This window comes from Aotus nancymaae, unplaced genomic scaffold (assembly GCF_030222135.1).
Source record: "Aotus nancymaae isolate 86718 unplaced genomic scaffold, 86718_ANA_hifiasm-v0.15.2.pri h1tg000020l, whole genome shotgun sequence".
In the NCBI taxonomy this organism is placed as follows: domain Eukaryota; kingdom Metazoa; phylum Chordata; class Mammalia; order Primates; family Aotidae; genus Aotus; species Aotus nancymaae.
The window spans coordinates 27,499,445-27,520,201 of record NW_026988432.1 but is presented as its reverse complement, the minus strand read 5'-3'; the positions used below and the strand labels follow the sequence as shown (position 1 = coordinate 27,520,201).

The 20,757-nt window shown below is 47.6% G+C and overlaps 1 protein-coding gene across 2 annotated transcripts in view; it reads right to left on the bottom strand.

The window, feature by feature from the left end:
• MYO5B (myosin VB) overlaps positions 1–20,757 on the bottom strand; it is a 390,752-nt gene that overhangs the window by 75,721 nt on the left and 294,274 nt on the right. For both annotated transcript variants that reach the window (XM_064379193.1, XM_012440811.2), the window contains exons 18-20: positions 8,923–9,034; positions 3,821–4,032; positions 2,057–2,213 (exon numbers count right to left, since the gene is read on the bottom strand). In XM_064379193.1, coding sequence (XP_064235263.1) covers positions 2,057–2,213; positions 3,821–4,032; positions 8,923–9,034 — 481 coding nt within the window. The remainder of the gene's footprint in view (positions 1–2,056; positions 2,214–3,820; positions 4,033–8,922; positions 9,035–20,757) is intronic.

The window sequence follows — 20,757 nt, the reverse complement described above, 5'->3', positions numbered from 1 at the left end:
CTCTTTGTTTCCCTAACAATCAATCAAATCTCCTTACCAATGAAATTGTCTGCTCTTTGTTTCCCAATGACCAATCAACTACCTCCACTTCTTATAAAACCCCACGCCCTGAGAAGCCCATTGCGACTTCTCTGGCCCCTTCCTGGACCACAGAACCTCGCCCGGGAGCCGAATAAATTGAATTCTCATTTTCTCTCACTGGCCTCAGTTTCCTCATTTTAACTCGGCAATATACCTTACAGCGGTCCCCTCCTGGTAGCACTGAGCTCGAAGTGAGATCCTTCAGTGAGTGTCCACAGCAGGCTAATGGCTTATAATTACAAACTTGGTGTGTAACCCACTGGGGTTTTTTTTTTTCTACCAAGTTAAAAAATCACTCAGGAAATGAAAGCATCATCAGTGTGCTCACCCTAATATCTGGCAAAATAAATGTGTGTGGAATAATGAGTAAACAAGAAAACAGGCTGAGCGATGAACGGTGCCACAGCCACGAGTGACAGAGCGGGGAGCCACATCAGTGCTCACTCTTTGCATGTGCTGCCCCTGCTGGGTGCCTCCCAAACATCACCCACCCCATTCCATGGCAGCAGCACACCGATGCCACCCATCACCCAAGAATACTCGCAGAACCTTCTCCCACTGGCCTGGGTCTTTCCACATATTATACCAGGGTGTGCTCCACCCTGACCCCATTGTTATTATTCTCAATTTAGTGCTTTAGTTTTATTATTTAGAAAATCACATCTTCTGTGATCATAGAAGAGACAGATGTTCATTTAATGAAAAAGAAAACCATTTTAGACATTTCCTTCCAATTTGTCTTTCAAGTCAGCTCTGTGCTTCAGATGTGTTGGTGCTACCTGGCTGAACAGATGTGTCCTGATTTGGGGCTCCCTAACCAAGAGTTTTGGCTTCACTGGAACAACACAAAGAGCAAGAGCCTGGCAGGGAAGATGTCGGGGTCTCCCTCCTGACCTCACCATGTTGGGCTTCAAGCTTCTGATCTGTTAAATGGAGGGGTTAGACCTGATGATGCCCAATACCACTGCCTACTCTCAAGTCTGAATGAGCCCTAGATGGGTCACCTGGTCCTGCTGTTGGCTGGCCTGGGCCCTCGGGCAGGTGACTTGGCTTCTCTGAGCAACTCAGGTATCAGAAGGGGTATAAAAATTGCCATGGTTGGATGCTGGGCCCCTTCAAAACTCATGCTGAAATCTGATCCCGTATGTTGGAGGTGGAATCTAATGGGAGATGTTTGGTTCCCAGGGGTAGATCCCTCATGAACAAATAAATGCCCTTCTTCAAGTGTGAGTCCTCACTCTTGGTTCCCATTAGAGATACTTGTTTTTTGTTTTTGGTTTTGAGATGAAGTCTCACACCATCGCCTGGGCTGAAGTGCAATGGCACGATCCCGGCTCACTGCAATCTCCACCTCCCAGGTTCAAACGGTTGTCCTGCCTCAGGCTCCTAAGTAGCTGGGATTACAGGGGCCCACCACCACACATAGCTAATTTTTGTATTTTTAGTAGAGATGGGGTTTCACTATGTTGGCCAGGCTGGTCTCGAACTCCTGACCTCATGATCCGCCCACTTCGGCCTCCCAAAGTGCTGGGATTACAAGTGTGAGCCACTACGCCTGGCCTAGAGCTGCTTGTTAAAAGAGCCACTTTTGTGTTTCCTCTCTCACCATGAGATCTCTGCACACACTGGTTTCTGCCTCCTGCCGTGAGTGGAAGCAGCCTGAGGCCCTCACCAGAAGCAGATGTTCAACTGTGAACTTTCCAGCCACCAGAATTGTGAGCCAAATAAGCCCTCTTTTCTTCATACATCACCCAGCCTCTGATATTGTTACAGCAACACTTTATGGACTAAGACAACAGTATGCACACCCTTCCTACCTCGTGGGACTTCAGAAAAGATTTGGTGAGAGCAGAGACGTGAAAGCATTTAGAGAAAGGTTGGGAATGCTTGATGAAGGTTCGTGTTGGCAGTAATTCATCTGTTGCTGCTTTAGTTCTGAATCTGCAGCTGTGAGGCCCTCAGGGTGGCTACTCACCTGGCGGTAGGTTCTCCGCACAAACATGGCCCGAGTGAAGGCCTGGATGATGACGGCAGCCCTGCGGATCCTCTGGTAGGCCTGGTGGGCCCTCTGCATGCGGTAGTATTTCTGGAGCACCACGGCCGCTCTGGTCCTCCGCAGGTGCTCAGCCAGCCTGGGGAGCAAGAGGAAACTGGCAGCGTCAGGGAGAGAGTACTGACTGCGCTGATGCAGAAGACCCTGAGACATCTGCAAATGCAAACCCCTCCTTCTGCGGCCCTACCTGGACACTCCAGGGCAAGCCAACTTTCTTCACCCTTAACAAACGCAGCAAATGCCTTAGGCATGTGATGCTGAGGCTAGAAAGGCAGTATTCGTTTTTTCCTTATGATCCCAAAAGGCTTCCCACAAGCTTCAAACTCAGTCAGAGTCTGGCCTCCTCTGTGATCCTTATCAGAGCACTCTTCTACCTCACTGAGCCTGGGCAGTCCTCAACTACTTCACCAGCAGCACTCTACATCATGCGTCCACACTGCTGCCTGTCCTCTCTTTGTACCGCCCCAGACTTGGAGATTCCAGGGGCTGTGTCTCCATCATCCTGGACCCATTGCCTCTGACAGAGCAGGCACCAGGTAAGTATTTGCTGAGTGTCTAAAACCTTCTCAGGCCCACACCAATCCCCCTCTGTTTTCTTTATCTTCTCAACTCTTTCTGCTCGGGATGCACTGAATGTGGCCATTTCCTCTTCTCTCCTGCCTTTTGCTTTCCTACCTCACCCCCTAAATTAGAAAGCTAGTCTAACACTTTCTCCCCTTCTGAAGTGTCTTGTTTGCTGCCAGGCCTGTAGCAAGTGATCAGTTAGAGACTCAGTGTGAAATGCCAGAAAGGACCTTGGAAATCATTCAGCAAAGCCTCAAAGGAGGAGGTGACCCACTCAGCCCGTGCATCACCTGTTGGCTGAAATGCATCTGATTCCCTAGTCTAGCTCTCTGTGTGGCCTCCAGACACAAGACTTTGTGGCAATTATTGTCACTTCTCCACAGAATTTCCTTTCTGGAGGTGGCACTGGACTTGAACCAGGCCTGGGCCCAAAACCTGACCACCGAGGGTAGGGTCAGATGGCAGGCTATGTCTTCAGCCTGTCTTGGCTGACACACTCCCGCTGCTTTAGTGCCTCATCAGCCCAGTGATGTCAGTGAGGAAGGAACCCTGCAGTGGTTTCTTCTGCTCTGGGTGGAGCTGGGGGCGGACAGGGGAGGCCGATTGGCATCCTGGCTCCACCCCTAGGTAGCCACTCGTACTTAGACAAGTCACAGTCTCTCCATCCTGGCTCTGTGCAGTAACTCACAAAAGGGGCCTCCCAGGACCTTTGCAGCCCTAATTGCCCAACTCTGAGGCATTCTGAAATCTGTGGGATAAATAATGAGGCCAAGTGCAGGTTAACTGTGCCAGGCTGTACGGGTCTCTTTTCCTAAAAGTAGTTAGTTTTTGACTTTGGGGTTTAGGCGAAGGGGAAATGTGTGGCAAAACCAGCTGGTTCTAGTGCTGGTAGGATGCAGGGAGACTGGGGAAACCAGGAGACATGGGAACTAGACCTACCCCGAGGTGAGATGGGCATTGCCTAGAGGGGTGACCCACCTGCCAGAAAAAAGCCAAGACATAGACATGGCCCCACCAGGAACCCCTCTTGGCACAGAGAAAAAATGAAACCAAGTAGTTGAGAGGCAGACCCCATCCTCCCCACCATGCTCTGCTGCCCTGATCTGCCCTGGCTTGGCTCACCTGCGGGCCAGGTACCCTCGGCAGTACCTCTGCAGGGTTAAGGTAGCCCCCTTCAGCCTGCGGTATTTCACCTTCTGCAGCCACCCCCGGACAGTTTTCTGGATCATGATGGTGGCTGTCCGGAACTTGTCAGCCCTCAGCTTCTCCAGGTAGGCCACCTGGCCAGCTCGGAAGAAGATCTTGGTGCGGCCAAACTGGAACTTGTCGGGATCCTTTACAAGGCAAGGAGGGGACCTGGGTGGTCACCAGTGAGCAGACAAATAACATGCCCCAAACCACCCTCATTCATCCAATGCAGAATTCCCTGGCCAGACTTCACGTACCCCTCTCTGTAGACACAGTCTCAGCATTTGCTTAACAGACCCCAAGGTCCTACTAGAGGCCAGACTCTAGAACATGGCAGTGAACAAGACACCTGCCTTCAGGGAACTGACATCATGGTGAAGGTAGATAGACAAGCAAATAAAGATGCTTTCTGTTTTCAGAGAATGGTGAGGATTATGAAGAAAACAAACTCGGGGCTGGGGGTGGGATGGGGATGTTCAGAAAGGATGCTGGAGGAAGGCGGCTCTGTGGAGGTGACAGCTAAGCCAAGACCTAATGAGCGGAAGGAGGCAGCCATGGAAAAGGAAGGAGGAACATTCCAGGAGAAGGGCAGAGCAGATACATATGTCTGGTGGGGGCAACTGCTGGGTATATCTGAGGATCAGGAGAGCCAGGATGGCTAGCTGGGGGAACTGAAGGTGAGTGATGGGAGGAGTCAATCACCAAAGGCCTAATAGGCTGCCAAATAAAATTGGCGTGAGAGCCACAGGTGAACTTTGAGCAAGGGAATGACCTGATCTGCTCAACATTTTTAAAAGATTATCTTCAAACGGCCACACAGTTGTATGCGTAATTACAGGGTGCAAATAACCCCCAAATAAAACTATGAGATTGTTTTGGACCTGTAATTACTGTCTTAATTACATCATTAGGTTAAAATTATCTGCCCTTCCCTGCGCTCACCCCTGTGGTTGAGGAAAGACGACCCAGCAGGGTGCCTGCGGACAAGCCTGGGACAGAGCACTGGGAGGGAAACCCACGATGACAGAGCTCTTTGTAAATCAACTGCCATCCCATTTTGCTCACTGGCATGAAGACCATAATGAGAAAGGAAGGAATGAGCCAAGTTCAAGGAAAACACACACACAGAATGCATTTCATGTTGGCAAAGGGCCCTGAAAAGTGCTGAGTCATCATTCTTCATAGGATAAGTCCTATTGGGTTACTAGGAGTCGGGTTCCACACACAGGGAAGGCTGTCCTGCCTGAGCTGAGGCTGAGCTGGCAGCACAACTTCCAGCTTGAATGTCACCAACTGAGTCCCTGGCATGGGTCAGGCTGCTGGTGAAGCTGGCAGGAGTGGGCTCTGGGCCTGGCTGTCCTCTCTGTGTCTGCTCAGAGCCATTCACCCACTGGGCCTTCAGCTCAGGCCGAGAGGAATGGGGTCTGGATTGGGTTTGGGAGCTCTGAGGCAGTCAAGGCCCTGCTTTGATCTCTGCCCTGCCGGGGGCGGCTCCTAGCTGAGCCAGGAGGGGTCAGGAAGCCAAAGCAGGGTGGCTAAGCCCCTGTAATCAGGGGACAAGCCTAGGTCCTCCAGCTTAAGCAGAGCCGGAGGCTGGGGGCTGCCTACTGCATCCAAGCAACCGGAGTACATGTGCTTCATTCCCTATTCTGGAAAAAACCAGGAAGGGATGATATGCTGGGCAAAGCCACTGTTTTTCTGGACAAGGATTTCTCTGAGGGTCTTACCTGCTCCACCGAGACACCCATCAGCCTGATCTCCACACTGTCCTCACCCTGTGTGTCTCCAGCACATCTCTCACCCAGATCTACTTCCTCTAACCCTTAGAACTTACTATTCAGTGATCAATCGATCATCTTTTGAGAACCTTTCTCCAAGAGTCAGACTGCAGCAGCTGAAAACCACCTTAGCAATCCATCTCAAGCCACTGCTTTTACTTCACAGATGATAAAACTGAAGCCTAGAGTGGTAAAGTGACTTGCTCAAGGTCACTTGAGCAAATATCAAAGGATAACCCCAGATCTGGGTGTCCCAGGCCACAAGTCTCCAACTGCAGCTCACCCCTTTTCATGACACTGTCTCCTCTACACAGTGCTCAGATAGTTCCTTGTGCTCCGTGGGCTCCCTGTAGATGTTTGTTAAGCTCCTTCGTCTGTGTGATGAAGGTTCAGGCTTGCACGACAGCCAGTCTCCATGATGTGATCCTCTACAGTTAGGGTCATCATGACATTAGACTACTGGAGGGCAGAGCCCATATAATGCACTGTCTTATAACCCTCACACTAACCCGTCTAGATCAGAGTACAAATAATTCAGTATGTATCTGTGGAGTTGAAGCATAAACAAATTCAGGTTAAGAATGATAGGGGCTATTCCTAAAATGCTTGCAGGGGAGACGTCACCAGAATCTACTTTTCTCCCCTAAAGAACCATAACAATTTGTTAAGACCTCACTGAGAGCCTAATGAAGCAGCCCCAGCCCCAGGCTGCCCCTCCAGGACGGTGGTCCTTAAGCACCTAGTGCCTGTCCTGCAGGCCACCTTTGTCCCCACTTCTTTCCTTATTGTTCTGTTCTAAAATGTACTTAGCACTTGCACGGGACAGGGTGGGGAATGGCATGTGTCCCTCTAAGTTAACATGCAGCTGTGTCAAGTCTTAGTTTCTTGACATAAAGTCCCAGGTCATTCAGCATGATAAGTATGGGTGTCCGGATATGGCCCAAGAAAAGGGGAAAAATAAAAAGGAGGAAATAGAAGGTCCCAAGGAAGTCTCTAGCACTGGTCTCTATTCCGTCTCCAGGAAGGATAACTGTGCCCAGTGACGTTACTCAATCAGACTAGATCAGAGGGCAATGTAGTTTAGACAGTGGGAGTTAGAGTCAGTCCACCTATGCAACCTTGGGCAATTTATGTCAGCTTTCTGTGCCTCAGTTTCCTCATCTGTAAAATGAGGGTGATTCCTGTATATTCCTCATAGGATGAGCCATTATGGCAGGTTTCTAGTCATGAACAGCTCTTGGCTGGTTCCCATGCAGCCAACTGCACAAACTCATATATTCCTGTGACAATCAGGAATTGTGTTAGGAACACAGCCACCACAGGACCCTTGCCATTTATGTGTTCACAGTCTGGTGAAATGACAAGCCCTCAATTACAACATAAGGGAATGAAAGCAATAAGGGAAGGGAGGAGGTGAGTACTGCTGGTCCATAGAAGATGGAGTAGCTAACAGCATTCAGGAGGCCAAGGAGGTGTATTAGAGCTCAGTTTGGAAGGAGAATACCACTTCGTCAGGCAGGTGAAAGAGAGAAAAAGCATTTCAGGCAGAGGAAACAGCATGCATTCATATAAGTTTTCTTCAGGCAAGTCACTTGTTCTTCCATTCATTTCATAAAGATTAGGTAGGTTCTCCCATGTATTAGGCTCAGTGTTCATAACTAAGGAGGTGGTGTCAACATAAAGACACTGTCCTTTACCAGAAAGGACACACCCATCTGGAACATAGGTCAGCATGGTATGGACTCTAAGAGTGACATGAAGTACCCCAGGCACCACACTCTGGACCAGGGGAAACAGGAGGCAGGAGAGGCACTGAAGCTGGGCACTGAGAGGCGGCAGGCTCCCTGTCAGTGGAGAGAAGAGGCAACTGTGCCAGGAAAGGCCCAGTGTTCTGAGCACATTACAGCAGCAGCCCCAGTCCACGGCATGGTCCTGTTAACTGGAGGGGAGAGCAGCGTAGGGGCCAACTCAGCCAGTCTGATCTGGGTCCCCTCCAGAGTTCCCTGTCTAGGAATCAGAGGTCCTGGTGGCAAACCTGGAGAAGTCCAAGGAAGGAACAGAAGAGGGAAATGATGACCCTAGACAAATGAGAAGGCAGCCACATGGCAGAGCGGGCTACTCACAGGCCTTGAAATCAGCTGGCCTTTAGCAGAGATTTTTCTCATCCATAAAAAGTAAGATGCTAAAATGTCAACACTGATAGGTGGACCACAGCAAAAACCTCAATTAACCAGAGTCCAACTAAATACAGCCCTTGATTAACCAGCCTATTACCCCCTTACCCCGTAAAAAAAAAAAAAATGGCATGGCGGGTGGGGAGGGTTAGTATTTAGGCTCTCTTTTTAAAAAGGCAACTTTAAAGCTATACATACATTTATTACGATATTCTGCAGTGTCTATAGCTAGACTTGAGCAGCTAAGATGATGCTCAGAAGATGGCGGTGACACATTCACAAAATAAAACATGACCTTAGATCTTGATCATCTGGCAATGAGCCACTCCAGATGAAGAGATTTTCCTAACAAAATCATAACTTGAAAAATTAAAATTTCTGAGGTAATTATTTTTATCACCTTGTTCTAATGACTTTTGATATAATTTAACCTTTATCGAGCCATTAATGATCACAGTCTGCTGTCATCCCTGAAATGTCTGGCACCATGGAAATGTTGAAGGATTTGCCCCTCATAAAAGGCCCCAATAGCTCTGCTTCTATAGTTCTCCAGTCTCAGCTGTCAGGTGTGATTTCAAGTTGTTTCAATTAAAACATAAAATCCATTGCCTTACTTACAATAAGTACCTGGGGGAGGGCCTGAGGCTGGTGATGCAACCAGCTAGATGCAGCAGCCACTTTCCCCTCTGCTGGCTTCAGGGCTGTGCCTGGGCTCCACATCAGAGCCCTTACCCAGGTGTACCATATGGGTTGTGCTATGTAGCCCCTGAGAACTGGAGAAGCCAGAGATCCTGGGCCAGCAGCTTGCAGTCAGGAGCAGCCTCATCATAAACCCCAGTGAGTTGTACAAAGAGTTCCATTTTCTATGCGTGCTGAGCTGCGAAAAATGTTGGGAAGTGCCCTAGGTAGGTGAACGCGTTGCTTTATTTTTTCTAGTCACTGATGTAGGAAAATGGATTGATGCCCCAGAAATAGATTCAATAAGAAGGATGAAGACTAAAAAAAAATGCAGATGACAATGCCACCCCCTCAATCTTTAAGGCCCTTGGTCAGGCCTCTCCTGGAGCTGGGCTGCGTGGCTCACCTTGATGAGGTTCTCCAGGACAGACCTGCAGATGGCCTTTTTGTCCGTTTTGGCGAGCTCTCTCTTCTTGATCAGCACCCGATACCGGTTGAAAAAGTCATGGTAGGCCCACCTGGAGGGAAAGAAAAGGGGCGTCAGGTGACATGTTCTGCCTCTTGGCCACACAAGAGCCATGAGTGACCTCAGACAGTGCCCCACAAGGTCAATACTCTGACACAAAGTTGTTCTCACAGCAGCTAAGAACAGTCCCAGCAGAGTTTTGTCCTTTCCAGGGCCCTCCAAGAATTTCAGTGTGGAGGTGATTCTTGGAATTGTGGCTGGAAAAAAGGTGAGTTTTGAAAGTCCTTCTTAGAGGACTGAACAGGAGGTTTCTGACTGATACGGTTTGGCTGTGTCCCCACCCAACTCTCATCGTAAATTGTATCACCCATAATTCTCATGTGTTGAGGGAGGTACCCAGTGGGAGATAACTGAATCATGGGGGTGGTGGCAGAGGAAAAGTCTCATGAGATTTGATGGTTTTATAAGGGGTTTCTCTTTTAGCTTGGTTCTTATTCTCTCTTGCCTGCCACCATGTAAGATGTTTCTTCATTCTTCCTTTGTCTTCCACCATGATTGTGAGTCCTCCCCAGGCATGTGGAACTGCGAGTCCATTAAAGCCGTTTTTCTTTATAAATTACCCAGTCTCAATTATGTCTTTATTAGCAGCATGAGAACAAACTAATATAGTGCTCAAGCATGCAGTGCTCCACTCCTCAGAAGCAGGAGCCTTACCTGGAGCACAGTCTTGATTTCAAATGTTGGTTTTCTTACAGAATACTGATCATTGTAAACAGCTTTCTAAATGGAGAAATATGTACATTAACAAATAACAAGTAGCCCATATCCTAATCCCTGGAAAGATAACATGGCTTATGTTTTAATCAGTATAGAAGGAACCATTTTTCTCCCCAAAGTAGATTTTGCTTGTGATTTTTTTCTTCTGATTATAGTAATGCAGGCCAACTGTAAAGAAAATGTCCAGCAATTCACATAATTAAGAGTGTTACAACCCCCCTACCTATGTAGGTGAGCGCCTTTGGTCTGTGTGGGAGCAGAACCTTTAAGAAAGCCTTATGTTTACCCCTTGGCTTCTGAAATGATCTCTACTTAAACAAATGCCATGTTTCCAAGGAGCAAATTTGCTATTTCCAGGCAGGGTCTGTCCCTTTCTCATTAAGGTGGTCTCAATTCATACATATACTAATTCTCCTGAAACTGATTCTTCTCTCAATTTTTGGGAGTTATTCATTCAACAACATCCTCATACAGTCATGTAGTGATTCAGCACAATTCCTACTCTAGGGAGATTCTGAATTTTCACTCCACATCCCTCTGAAGGTCAGTCCAGCCTATCCCCACTTTCTCTGTGTCTTCAGCTGAGGTGTACAGGCAGCCCCAACTCTCATCTTCTGAGGCAGTGGGAGGTGCCACCCACACCCCGTCTTCTGGTATATGTGCTGTCTGTACCCCTCATGGGGACGTAATTTACATGACTGTCCAACTACTTGATATGGGCAGACAACAGGGAAATACTGGATAGAAGAGGACGGTTGCCTGGCAGAGGACCCACCCTCAAGCCCGCATACCCGTGGCTCTAAATGGGGATGGGCATTCCTGTTTTCTCACCCAAAAAGTTGCCTTTCGGCCCATGACACCCCCTATCCTATATCCATATAAACTCCAAACCCCAGGCTCCAGAGGCAGATGAGGAGACAGAGATAAGCAGACGAATGGCAGAACAGCCCGGCAGAGAAAGAAGAGAAAGAGCGTCTGAACACTGAGAGGAGTTTACCTGGGGGTGGGGGGAGAGGAGTTCAGCCACTGGACAGCCAAACTCCAGGGGAAGATCATCTTCCACTCTATCCCCCGCTTCCAGCTCCCATCCATCCCGCCATGAGCCACCTCCACCACTCAATAACCGCCCCCCACTCCCCGGCATTCATCCTTTAAGTCCATGTGTGACCTGATTCTTCCAGGACACTGGACAAGAGCCCGGGTACCAAGGGGGCACTGAGCTGGTGAACCCTTAAGCCATCCACGGACGGCCTAAAAGAGCACTCTGACACTGGGGCTTCAGGAGTCGCAGGCACCCACCCCTAGATGGTGCTGTGGGGCTAGAGCCCAAAAGGCTTGCCCCCAGTTCCTGCACCGGCCCTTCTTCATGCTCCCTATTCCATGGGGAAGGAGTTTGAGCTTATAGTGGCAAAGAGCTACACTTCTGCAGCACGCCCTGCGATGGGGGCCAGGGAACTCTCCCGTCTCATACTCAGGTAAACTCACATCATATTAAAATAGTAAATGGATTGTATCCCTTCTCCTGGAGCATATCTCCCTTTTAAGAGGGCCCTTTGAAAATGTTATCCAAAGAAACAAGGTAAAAGTTTGGCCAGGTGTGGTGGCTCATGCCTATAATCCCAGCACTTGGGGAGACTGAGGCAGGTGGATCACTTGAGGTCAGAGGTTCAAGTCCAGCCTGGCCAACATGATGAAACCCTGTCTCTACTAAAAGTACAAAAATTAGCTGGGTGTGGTAGTGGGTGCCTGTAGTCCTAGCTACTCAGAGGCTAAGGCAGGAGAATCACTTGAACCCAGGAGGCAGAGGACGCAATGAGCCGAGATCGCGCCACTGCACTCCAGCCTGGGTGGCAGAGACTTTGTCTCAAAAAGAAAAAAAAAAGGAAAGGAAAGGACACAAGTCCTGTGGAGTATCATGTACAGCTTTGGACGCAGTGGGCAGTAGGGGCACACCGTGATCTGGAAGCAGGTTCTCCTGGAGCTATTCTCCTTGAGCTCCAGATCTTCTAGCATCGTGGCCCGCAGGTTCCTAGGAGGCCTTGTTCCTCCCAGCAGCATGGGATGAGAAGGAAAACGGAGGCTCCTTGCCTTTGCCCCTCCTCATCGCTCCTTTGCAAACACTCTTCCTGGTCTGGTGGAAGATGTCTAACACAGCCATGGGTCTCAGAGAAGGGGTGAGTATAACAGCAAATAACAAAATGACATCTTTCCTTTTCCTTTTCTCTGTAAAATGCCAGGTTAGTGGTTGTGCTTTACCATTAAAAAAAAAAGTTTGAGCTATAACTCACATACTGTAAAAATATATTCCTTTAGAGTACACAATTCAATAATTGTTAGTATATTCACAAAGTTGTGCAACCATCACACCATATTCTGCCCTATTCTCCCCTCTTCACAGATCCTGGCAACCACTAACCTACTTGGTCTCCGTGCGCCACCCCTCTTTAACTGGTCCTGTCTGTCACACATGTACTGGCACAGGGGAACAAGAACCCGTGTTCTGCTCAGAGCTCACGAATCTTTACAAGGCCCTGCTCATCAGGCTCCCGGTCCATGTGGATTCCCTTCAGAAGGGAGGGCACAGGGCACTCAGAGCCCCAAGGCCTCTGTTTTATGTCCTGGGAAAGGGCTGCTCTGCCCTTTGCCCTTTACTCACTGAGCAGAAACTATTTCCTGCCTCTCCAGTAGTAGAAGGACTGTGAACCAAACCCGTTGAGTCGCCGGTTATCTCTCACAGGAGGCTTTAAAAATGGAATTATTTAAGGTTATTTGCCCAGCTATATGCTGTTTTAATTATTTTATGATGTACAACAAATATCCAGAAAACTCCTAAGCCCTGACCCATACCTGAACAACTTAATACTGGAAGCCTGGGGAAGAGAGAACCAGAGCTGACAAGCTGCCCGTCAGATGTGTATTTTGTTTTAGTACACTCCAGCACAACTGAATTTCTCCCAGGATCTTCCTGTCTCAGCCCCCAAGTTTTAAATATAGACCCTTCTCTTAGGGTAAGATGGATCTGGGCAAGAATCAAGCGGAAGAAAGCATATGAAAAAGGGCCTCAGAGAGTCTGAGTCCCCTTGGTCCCTGCGCCCACCATCCATCTTTGACTCTTCCGGCTTTGCTGACCCACCCGCTCAGGTGCGGGCTCCCCCTTTAAAGCTGCCCTGCACTTTCCTTCCACATGCCTTTCTGAGGGCACTGCCCACGTTATGCACCATGGTTATTTGTATACACACTTGTTTTAGTTCTCCCTACGAGTTTGCAATTTCTCTGGGGAAATAATTAAAGCAGCATTTAGCTGGGCTAAAAACCTTAAATGCTTCTAATTTGAAAACCTCTTACTGCTGACAGATCCATAACTCAAGGAAATTACTAGAGTGAGGAGCTGTGGCTGCAAAGACATCAAGGCTGGTACAGGACGAACCTAGAGAACAGAGGGACAGAAGCTGGGCTCTGACGCCGGCCGGCAGCGTGACCAGGGCCAGTGACAGCCTGGATGCCTCCCCTCGCCTACCTGTACATCACCCACCTCATAAAAGCACCCACAGGGCTTTAGTAGCCAGGGAGTTCAGGACACGGGGCATATGGAGAGCTGCAAAGCTTCCCCAGACCTGAATTCCTGCCGAAGTCACTTCCTTCCCATTTTCTTACAAAGGTGTCCTTCACACACACCTGCACCACAGAGAGGATCGCAGAGAGGCTAAGGGGAGAGGAGACGCCAGCTCCTGTGCAAAGGCAAACCGTCCGCTCAGAAGCACCGCCATCGCTTCATGGCTGTGAGGGTGGGCATATCCTCAGGAGGGAGCAAGAGAGGTCGGTACCCACTACAGGGTCTGGGCGTGAGGCTGAAAAGGCATCAACTCCCCAAAGGACTCAGCACCGAACATGAATTCTCCCTTCTGTGGCTTTCTGCGAAAAAAACCCTCAGAGATAAAACTCTCACAAGAAAGACTCCCTCACCTTTAAGAGGAAAATCTTCAAAGTAAAGCTCAAGAGAATTTGTGATTCTTTTTCCAACAATAGAACTTTTTAAAGGGGCTAATTTGGTGGGGGCCTTTGGATGTGGGTTCATTACAATAACCTGAAGCTAGAACAGCCCACTCCGGCTGTCCAGGGTTTCTTGAGGCTGCCATCATGGAATCTCCCCACCTGACGGCATTTTAGCTATTCCCGAGTCCACTGTAGGACGGAGAGCTTTCCTTGCATTACGGATATGTTTGGGCAGGGGTCAGCTCCTCTGCGAGACTTGCACCTCCTTCAAATCTCTGATCTTTGTTTAGCCCTATAGCACCTATCGTCATGGTGTCTTTATACTCAGTTGCCAATTACAGTCTTAAAAATGGGTATTTTCCTGACCATTCAAAATGTTAAACCTTTTCTCTCTACCAGTGTTCCCACAGAGCATGCTACTGGCTTTGGGGCAGCACCCTAGGGTTGGGACGGTCCTAGCACCACAGGACACGCAGCATCTTTGGATCATTATCCCCTACCCCATTCACTGAGACATCAAAAACGCCCCCAAATGTTTGTAAAATGTTTACTCCAAAACATGGTTTTAGTGTAGGATGCCTTCTTGGCTTCCATCACTTCCATAGCATGATTCCTGCCCTCATCAGTCAGGTGGCCACAGAGTCGCCCTTCCCCATTCATTGTGGCTCTGTGGCTCACTGGCCAGGAGGCGTCTTTTAACCCAATCACCTGATCCTGGGCTTGGCTGCTCTTCCCTTCCATTCCACATTAATGGTGGGAGAAGAGCCTTGATCCCAAGTCTAGTGACTCCAGGAATGTAATTCCTACTCAACCCAACTCTCCCTGGATTCTGACTTGCTTTTCAGGGGCCTGGCTGAGCGTTCTGGACTTTAGTGTCATGCTTTCTCCAGAATCAGGCCTTCTTCACCTGGAATGGCTCTAGCTTGCTGGGGAGCAGGGACCATGATGGGGTCAAGGAGTCACAATTGGGTGTATGGGAGAAGTTCAGGACCAGTGACTGTTTCCTGGGAGGAAGAGGGAGAGATCAGAGACAGTAACAAAGGCCAATATGGGATGAGCCAGGGCAGGCTTCAGCAGAACCCACTGGTCTGGAAAGATGCTTCCTTGTAATGAACTCCTGATGCTCAAGGTAGGCAGTGGTAACACAGCTGCTGAGAATGGCACAGGAAGCGCAGTAACTTGGGGATGTTGTCTGGTTGACAGCGCTCCCATATAGAGCCTAACACTGGATTTAACCATCTGCATGTGCAAATATTCTGCAGAAGAACACGTCTGCTTGCAAAGGCCCCAGTGGACCAATGTGGACAGGTGGTGTGGAGCTGCAGAGTTATAGCACTTTGTGCTTCCTCATGAGGGGACCGGCTGGATCAGACAATCCATAGAGTCCCTCCAGTAAGATCACAGCATAAGGCTCTAAGTCACACAATTTCTCTGTCATCAGTCCACAAAGAAGAATCCCTAAAGATATCCTGATGGGTAACCCAAGGTTCCCTCAGAAAATGGTAAAGAATCCCTCAGGGCTCTTCCAGTCAGAATTAGGTGGGTCAACCCATCCTTTCAGGTACTCCGCTATACCATCATGCAGCCTAGCTGAAGGATTCCTGGTCACACAGAGGTGGAATGCAAGAGGTATGCTTCTCTTCTAGTTGAAGAGCCTTGCAGGAACCTATAGGCCTCAGTGAGACTTTGTTCCCTACAAGGTCTCACATAGGAACCAGCAGCAATTCATGGGGCAGAGTTGTTTGGCCATGCTGTGAGGCATACCTGCCAGGACCAACAGGTTCTCTCTGGATATTGAGACGTGGATAATCTTCATTATGCCACCAAGCAACATACACTTCTTTTCCTTTTTGAAGGAACAAATCAGCAGAGAAATAGATGATGCTGGATATGAGAGTTTCCCTTAGAAGTATACCAGGGATGGACAAAACTTCTAAAGAAATGTAACAGGCAAAAATCAGAGAAGAGAGGGACACCTTCTCAAAGGCTCACAGGGACAGGCATCCTTAACCTGTGCACATGTGGTATGGTGGCTCCACCCCTTTCCGGAGGACTTGATCTGATTACTTAACTTTTCTGGGATATATTTCTTTATGCAAAAGATGAAGCTGTCACCGCCTACCTTGCCTTCCTCAGTGGTCAATGTGATCCTTTCAACAAATGGCCCTGGGACAAATGGATCCATGTATACAAAAGAATGAAATTGGCTTTTCACATCTTATACATAAATTAACTCAAAATGGATCAAATACTAAAACAGTAAAATTCTTGGAAGAAATCACAGGTGTTAGTCTTTGTGACCTTGGCTTAGGCAATGCTTTCTTAGCTATGACACCTAATGCATGACCAAAAAATAAACAGATTTCTTCAAAATTAAAAGCTTTTGTGCTTCAAAGAACACTATTAAGGAAGTGAAAAGATGGTTCACAGAATGGAAGAAAATATTTGCCAGTCATATGTACTATAAGGTTCTCATATCCGGAATATATAAAGAACTCCTGTAACAATAAAAAGACAAGTAACCTAATAAAAAAAAATGGGCAAAGGAGATCAATAGACACTTCTCCAAAGAAGACGTACAAATGGCCAAGCACATGAAAGATGCTCAACACCATTAGTTGTCAGGAAAACGCCAATCAGAATCACAACACAGCTCTTCACACCCACCAGAATGGGTATAAAGAAAATGACAGACAAGAACAAATGTTGGTGAGAATGCATAGAAACGGGAACCCTCATGTACACTGCTGGTAAGAAGGCAAAATGGTACAGCCGCTGTGGAAAACAGTATGGAAGGGCCTCAGAAGAGTAAAGAGAGTTACCGTATGACACAATTCCAGTCCAAGGTATACCCCAAGAGAAAAACTATGTCTACACAAAACATGTACACAAGTGCTCACAGCAGCATTCTTCCCCCAAAGCAGAAACAACCAAACATCTATCCGCTGATGGATAAAATGTGCTGCGTCTATCTGATGAAATCATATTCGGCAATATAAAGGAATAAACTACTGATGGATGCTACGCATGGATACATCTTGAAAACAGCCCTGAGTGAAAAGAGCCAGACACAAAAGGACACATTATTATGATTCAATTTATATGAAAAATCCAAAATGGGCAAATCTATAGAAACAGAAAGTAGGTTAGCGTTTACCAGGGGCTGGGAGTAGGGACTATTAATGGCTGCAGGGTTTCCTTTTGGGGTGATAAAAACAGTCTGAAGTTAGACAGTGGTGATGGTTGTATAACTGTGTATAATGAAAATAACTGAAATTGCATATTTTAAAGGGGTGAATTTTGTAGATGAAGTCTATCTAAATTTTGAAAAGAATGTGATGAAAACCTAAGAGGTTCGTGGGTGGCCTTCACAGAGTAATGCGTACGATTTGTTGTCATTATTTCAGCACTGAAACTCACAGTAGGGGTTCCTAGTGCAAAGGTTGTCAGATGCTCACCCAGCACTCACACCATCAAAAACACTCCCGATTTGCCTTTCCCTTTATTCCCCATGTATGTCCTGGGCCTCCTAGGGGAACACAGGTTCAGTCCCATTAGTGGCCCTAGATCTGAAGCCTGCAGAGCTTTGTTGCAGAGGGAAGAAAACACAATTCCTCCACACTGGCTCTGAGCTGGAACTGAGACACAAAGCGAGGACACAGGAAAACCTGATCCATCCTAACAGTGCCTGGATGTGACGAAGGGGCTTCTGGTTTACCCAGGGGCCAACACATGCCTCCAGGGCAATGATTTTAAGACAGGATGCATTTTTAAATCACCTGGGAAACCTTGTCAAAATGCAGATGTTCAGGGCTCAGTCTCATGTTCTGACTTAACAGGTCTGAGGGGGCCCAGCTTCTGAGACTGCTGAGCATGACCTCATGACTGATGTGCAGCCCTGTGTGAGAACCCCTGGGTCAGACTCCAGTCCAAAGGAATGAAGACAGATCTCAGGCAAAAGAGCCAGACCCAAAGGCTGAGAGCTCCTGAAATAATGACTCATATCATTCCAAAATCAGTTCTGTATTCTTCCTCTATGGGATGCTTAATAGCAAGGGAAGTAACTGCATCGGTTTTAAATGCAACCATGATTAAATAGGGAGAGGAAGCAGGTCACTTCTACAGCTTCCCTCTAGTTCTCCAATCTCATGCTATTTACTCTATATGGGGTTGGGGCGGAGGAAGTTGAGGAAGAAGTGGAAATCTTTTCAGAAAGTGCCACTTTTATGAAGTGAAGGTGAGATGATGTGAAGGAGAACTCAAGTTTATGCATAGTTTTTAAAATATAAACATTGCACATTCAAGTAGTACCCCCGCCACACACACACTTTTCAGGGTAAGCAGGATTTGTGTGCTTCACAATTTCTCCAGGACACAAAGCTGCTGACTCTCTGGAGAGGGAGACAGATGACTGCACAGGCACGAGACCGAGGAGCTGGGTGATGGGTGGACGAGCTTCTCTTCCTGGGCAGTGCATTTATCACAGTGCTTTATGTGCATAACAATGAACATATTTCTTAGCCACCGCACAGCATTTCAAATTGAGTGATACATTTTCATTTTAAATCAGACTCACAGAGAGCCATAGTTCTCAGGGAGGATAAAAATAGACAGGTATATGGAAGCCTGAGGGTAGGGTGAGGAACAGCCGGCAGCCACTGCTGTCCTGCAGGGCTGCATTCCTGCTCTCTGGCTTGGTGGACTTTGTTGGTAACTGGCATGTATTAATTTGGGAAGTGGGATAAGAATTCTACTTCCGGAGCATCAGTAGGCTGAACTCAAGAACTCTGCCTAAAAAGCCCTCTGCTTGGGATCTTGGGGAACAGCCCTGTGGATCACTCGTCACAGGCTTCTGCAACCCTGGGGTGACATGTTTTCTTTCCCTTTGGCCGCTTTCACGTAAGAAACGTTGGAAATGGTATAAATTGTAATTCCCTTAATGAAAGAAGGTCGCTGAAGTTTTTTTTGGAAATAGCTGTGCAAAGCTGTATAGTTACTTGACAAGCTAATATGAGCTGAATCACTTTGCTGTGTTGAGTTTTCAGCAACCAAGGAGCTGACTTTTTGTAGAAAACTCCCAATTTATCCAGCACCCACTCAGGTCCTTCTGGTCCCATGAAGGTCAGTCAGGTCAACAGAATATCTGCTCAACTCCACACTGAAGTTGGTACACATTACACTTGTGTATTTCCTTCAGTAGCTAACACCTGTGGGGCACACAGTATCCACTAAACCTAACTTGCTTTATCCCCAGATACAGTAGACACACGCAATCTCCTGGATTAAGCAGTTAGGTAGCATTATTACTTTAATCAGTGACGTCACTTCAAATGGTTACCATGGCTGGCAGATGCAGAAGATTAAGCAATGATGCTGGGTTGAAATATTACAGTTGTAATAGCTTTGTTCTACAGTCCCATCCGCTCACCACTCATCCTCAAACTAAGTTTCACCTTATATGCTGTGGCGAGGTTGTGGCGAGAGAAAAAGGATTAGGTTCTAGATGAAATGGTGAGGATGATTCGACTGCACCTCGATACAGTACTAACAAAAGTGACACAAAACCACAGTGCCTCTTTCCAAAAGTTAACATTTCAAATAGCAGTTTGGGGAGGGAATCCTCTCTTTCACCCTTTGCTATGATGGCAAATGCCAGGAGGCTATGGAAGGCAGTGTTCTGGATCTGAGACCACACATTTAATTCACAGAATTAGAGAACAGTTTCTGTGATACCAGAAATACAGTCATTACTTCCTTCCCTACAATTTCCACAATACCTGTAGTTACAAAAACAAATGGTACAGATGCACTTGTAATTATCTGCTAGAAAAAAGTAGGAAACAATTAGAATGCTGGTAAAAGGCAGGTTATCAGCTGCCCCTTAAGAGGCCAGGAGTTGTGGGTATCTTGACTCCTCTGGTAGCTCTGATTCACAGCCAGGTGGAATGAACAGTGGGAGAATCCATTTTCCATATGGGTCAAAAGACTTTGAGGGAATGCATTGTTTTAGCTGCCAAAAATGAGGTTGCCTCGATGAGGCAAAAGCACACCTGGTCTTCCAGCATGCTACAACTAGGGGAATAAGCAGTAGGAACAGGGCAGTGAGCTGCCAGAGAAGCCCTCTGTAACTGACTGTGGTTCCCAGTCCCGGGCATCATGCTGCTCCCTGGTAGGCAGTCTCTTTACCCTTCGGGGCCCAGCTCAAGTCTCATCTCCTCAATGAAGCTGCAGCTCCTCCTGCACTTGCACTACAACCTTGTATCTGGTTATATATTATTCTGTTTCAAGCTCATATCACTTCCCTGAGACTGCGAACTCATGCTGCTCAGGGCCCATGACTTGCATCTTTCATTCCCTCTCAGGAAGCAGCACAGAGCTAGATGCTCAGCGCAGGGTGAGACATGGAAGACAAAGATTCCTGGGACAGAAGGATACCACAAAGGCCAGAAACTGTACTTATTCTACACAGAGCCCATGTGAGCCCCTGGAAGCAAAACCCTCTCCCCACTGGCTTCCCTCTCTAAAACAGACCATTTTGCATGGAGATAGCAAGACCAGTAGGAGTGTGAGTGACACATACTGTCACTCTGATTTCACACAGTGAGGTTTCAAGCTAGCTCAGCAGGTGAATCAGAGGTGGCAGAGATGAATATAGATCTCTGCCTGAGCATGGTCTATGTTTAACCATGTCAGATCCATGGACTTCTAGCTCCTCCCTAACGTTCTCCAAGGAGAAACTCTGAAGCAACATCCCATGCAGTCTCTTGTTCAGTTATTGAACAATTCATTCTGTTAAAAAGTTCTTTGTGAAATCGGTGGCTCCTTATATACTGACAGGGGTCCCTGAGGTTCCACCTGCCTTAGAATATCTCATTGTCACATGCTTCCCTTGTTTCTTCTCTCCTGCTTCACATGGTCCCAATGTTCACACCTGCTATCTGACAAGTCCTCCATGAGCCCCTTGGGTCTCTCTGCTCACCTCCAGATCTCTGCACTGTATGGTAC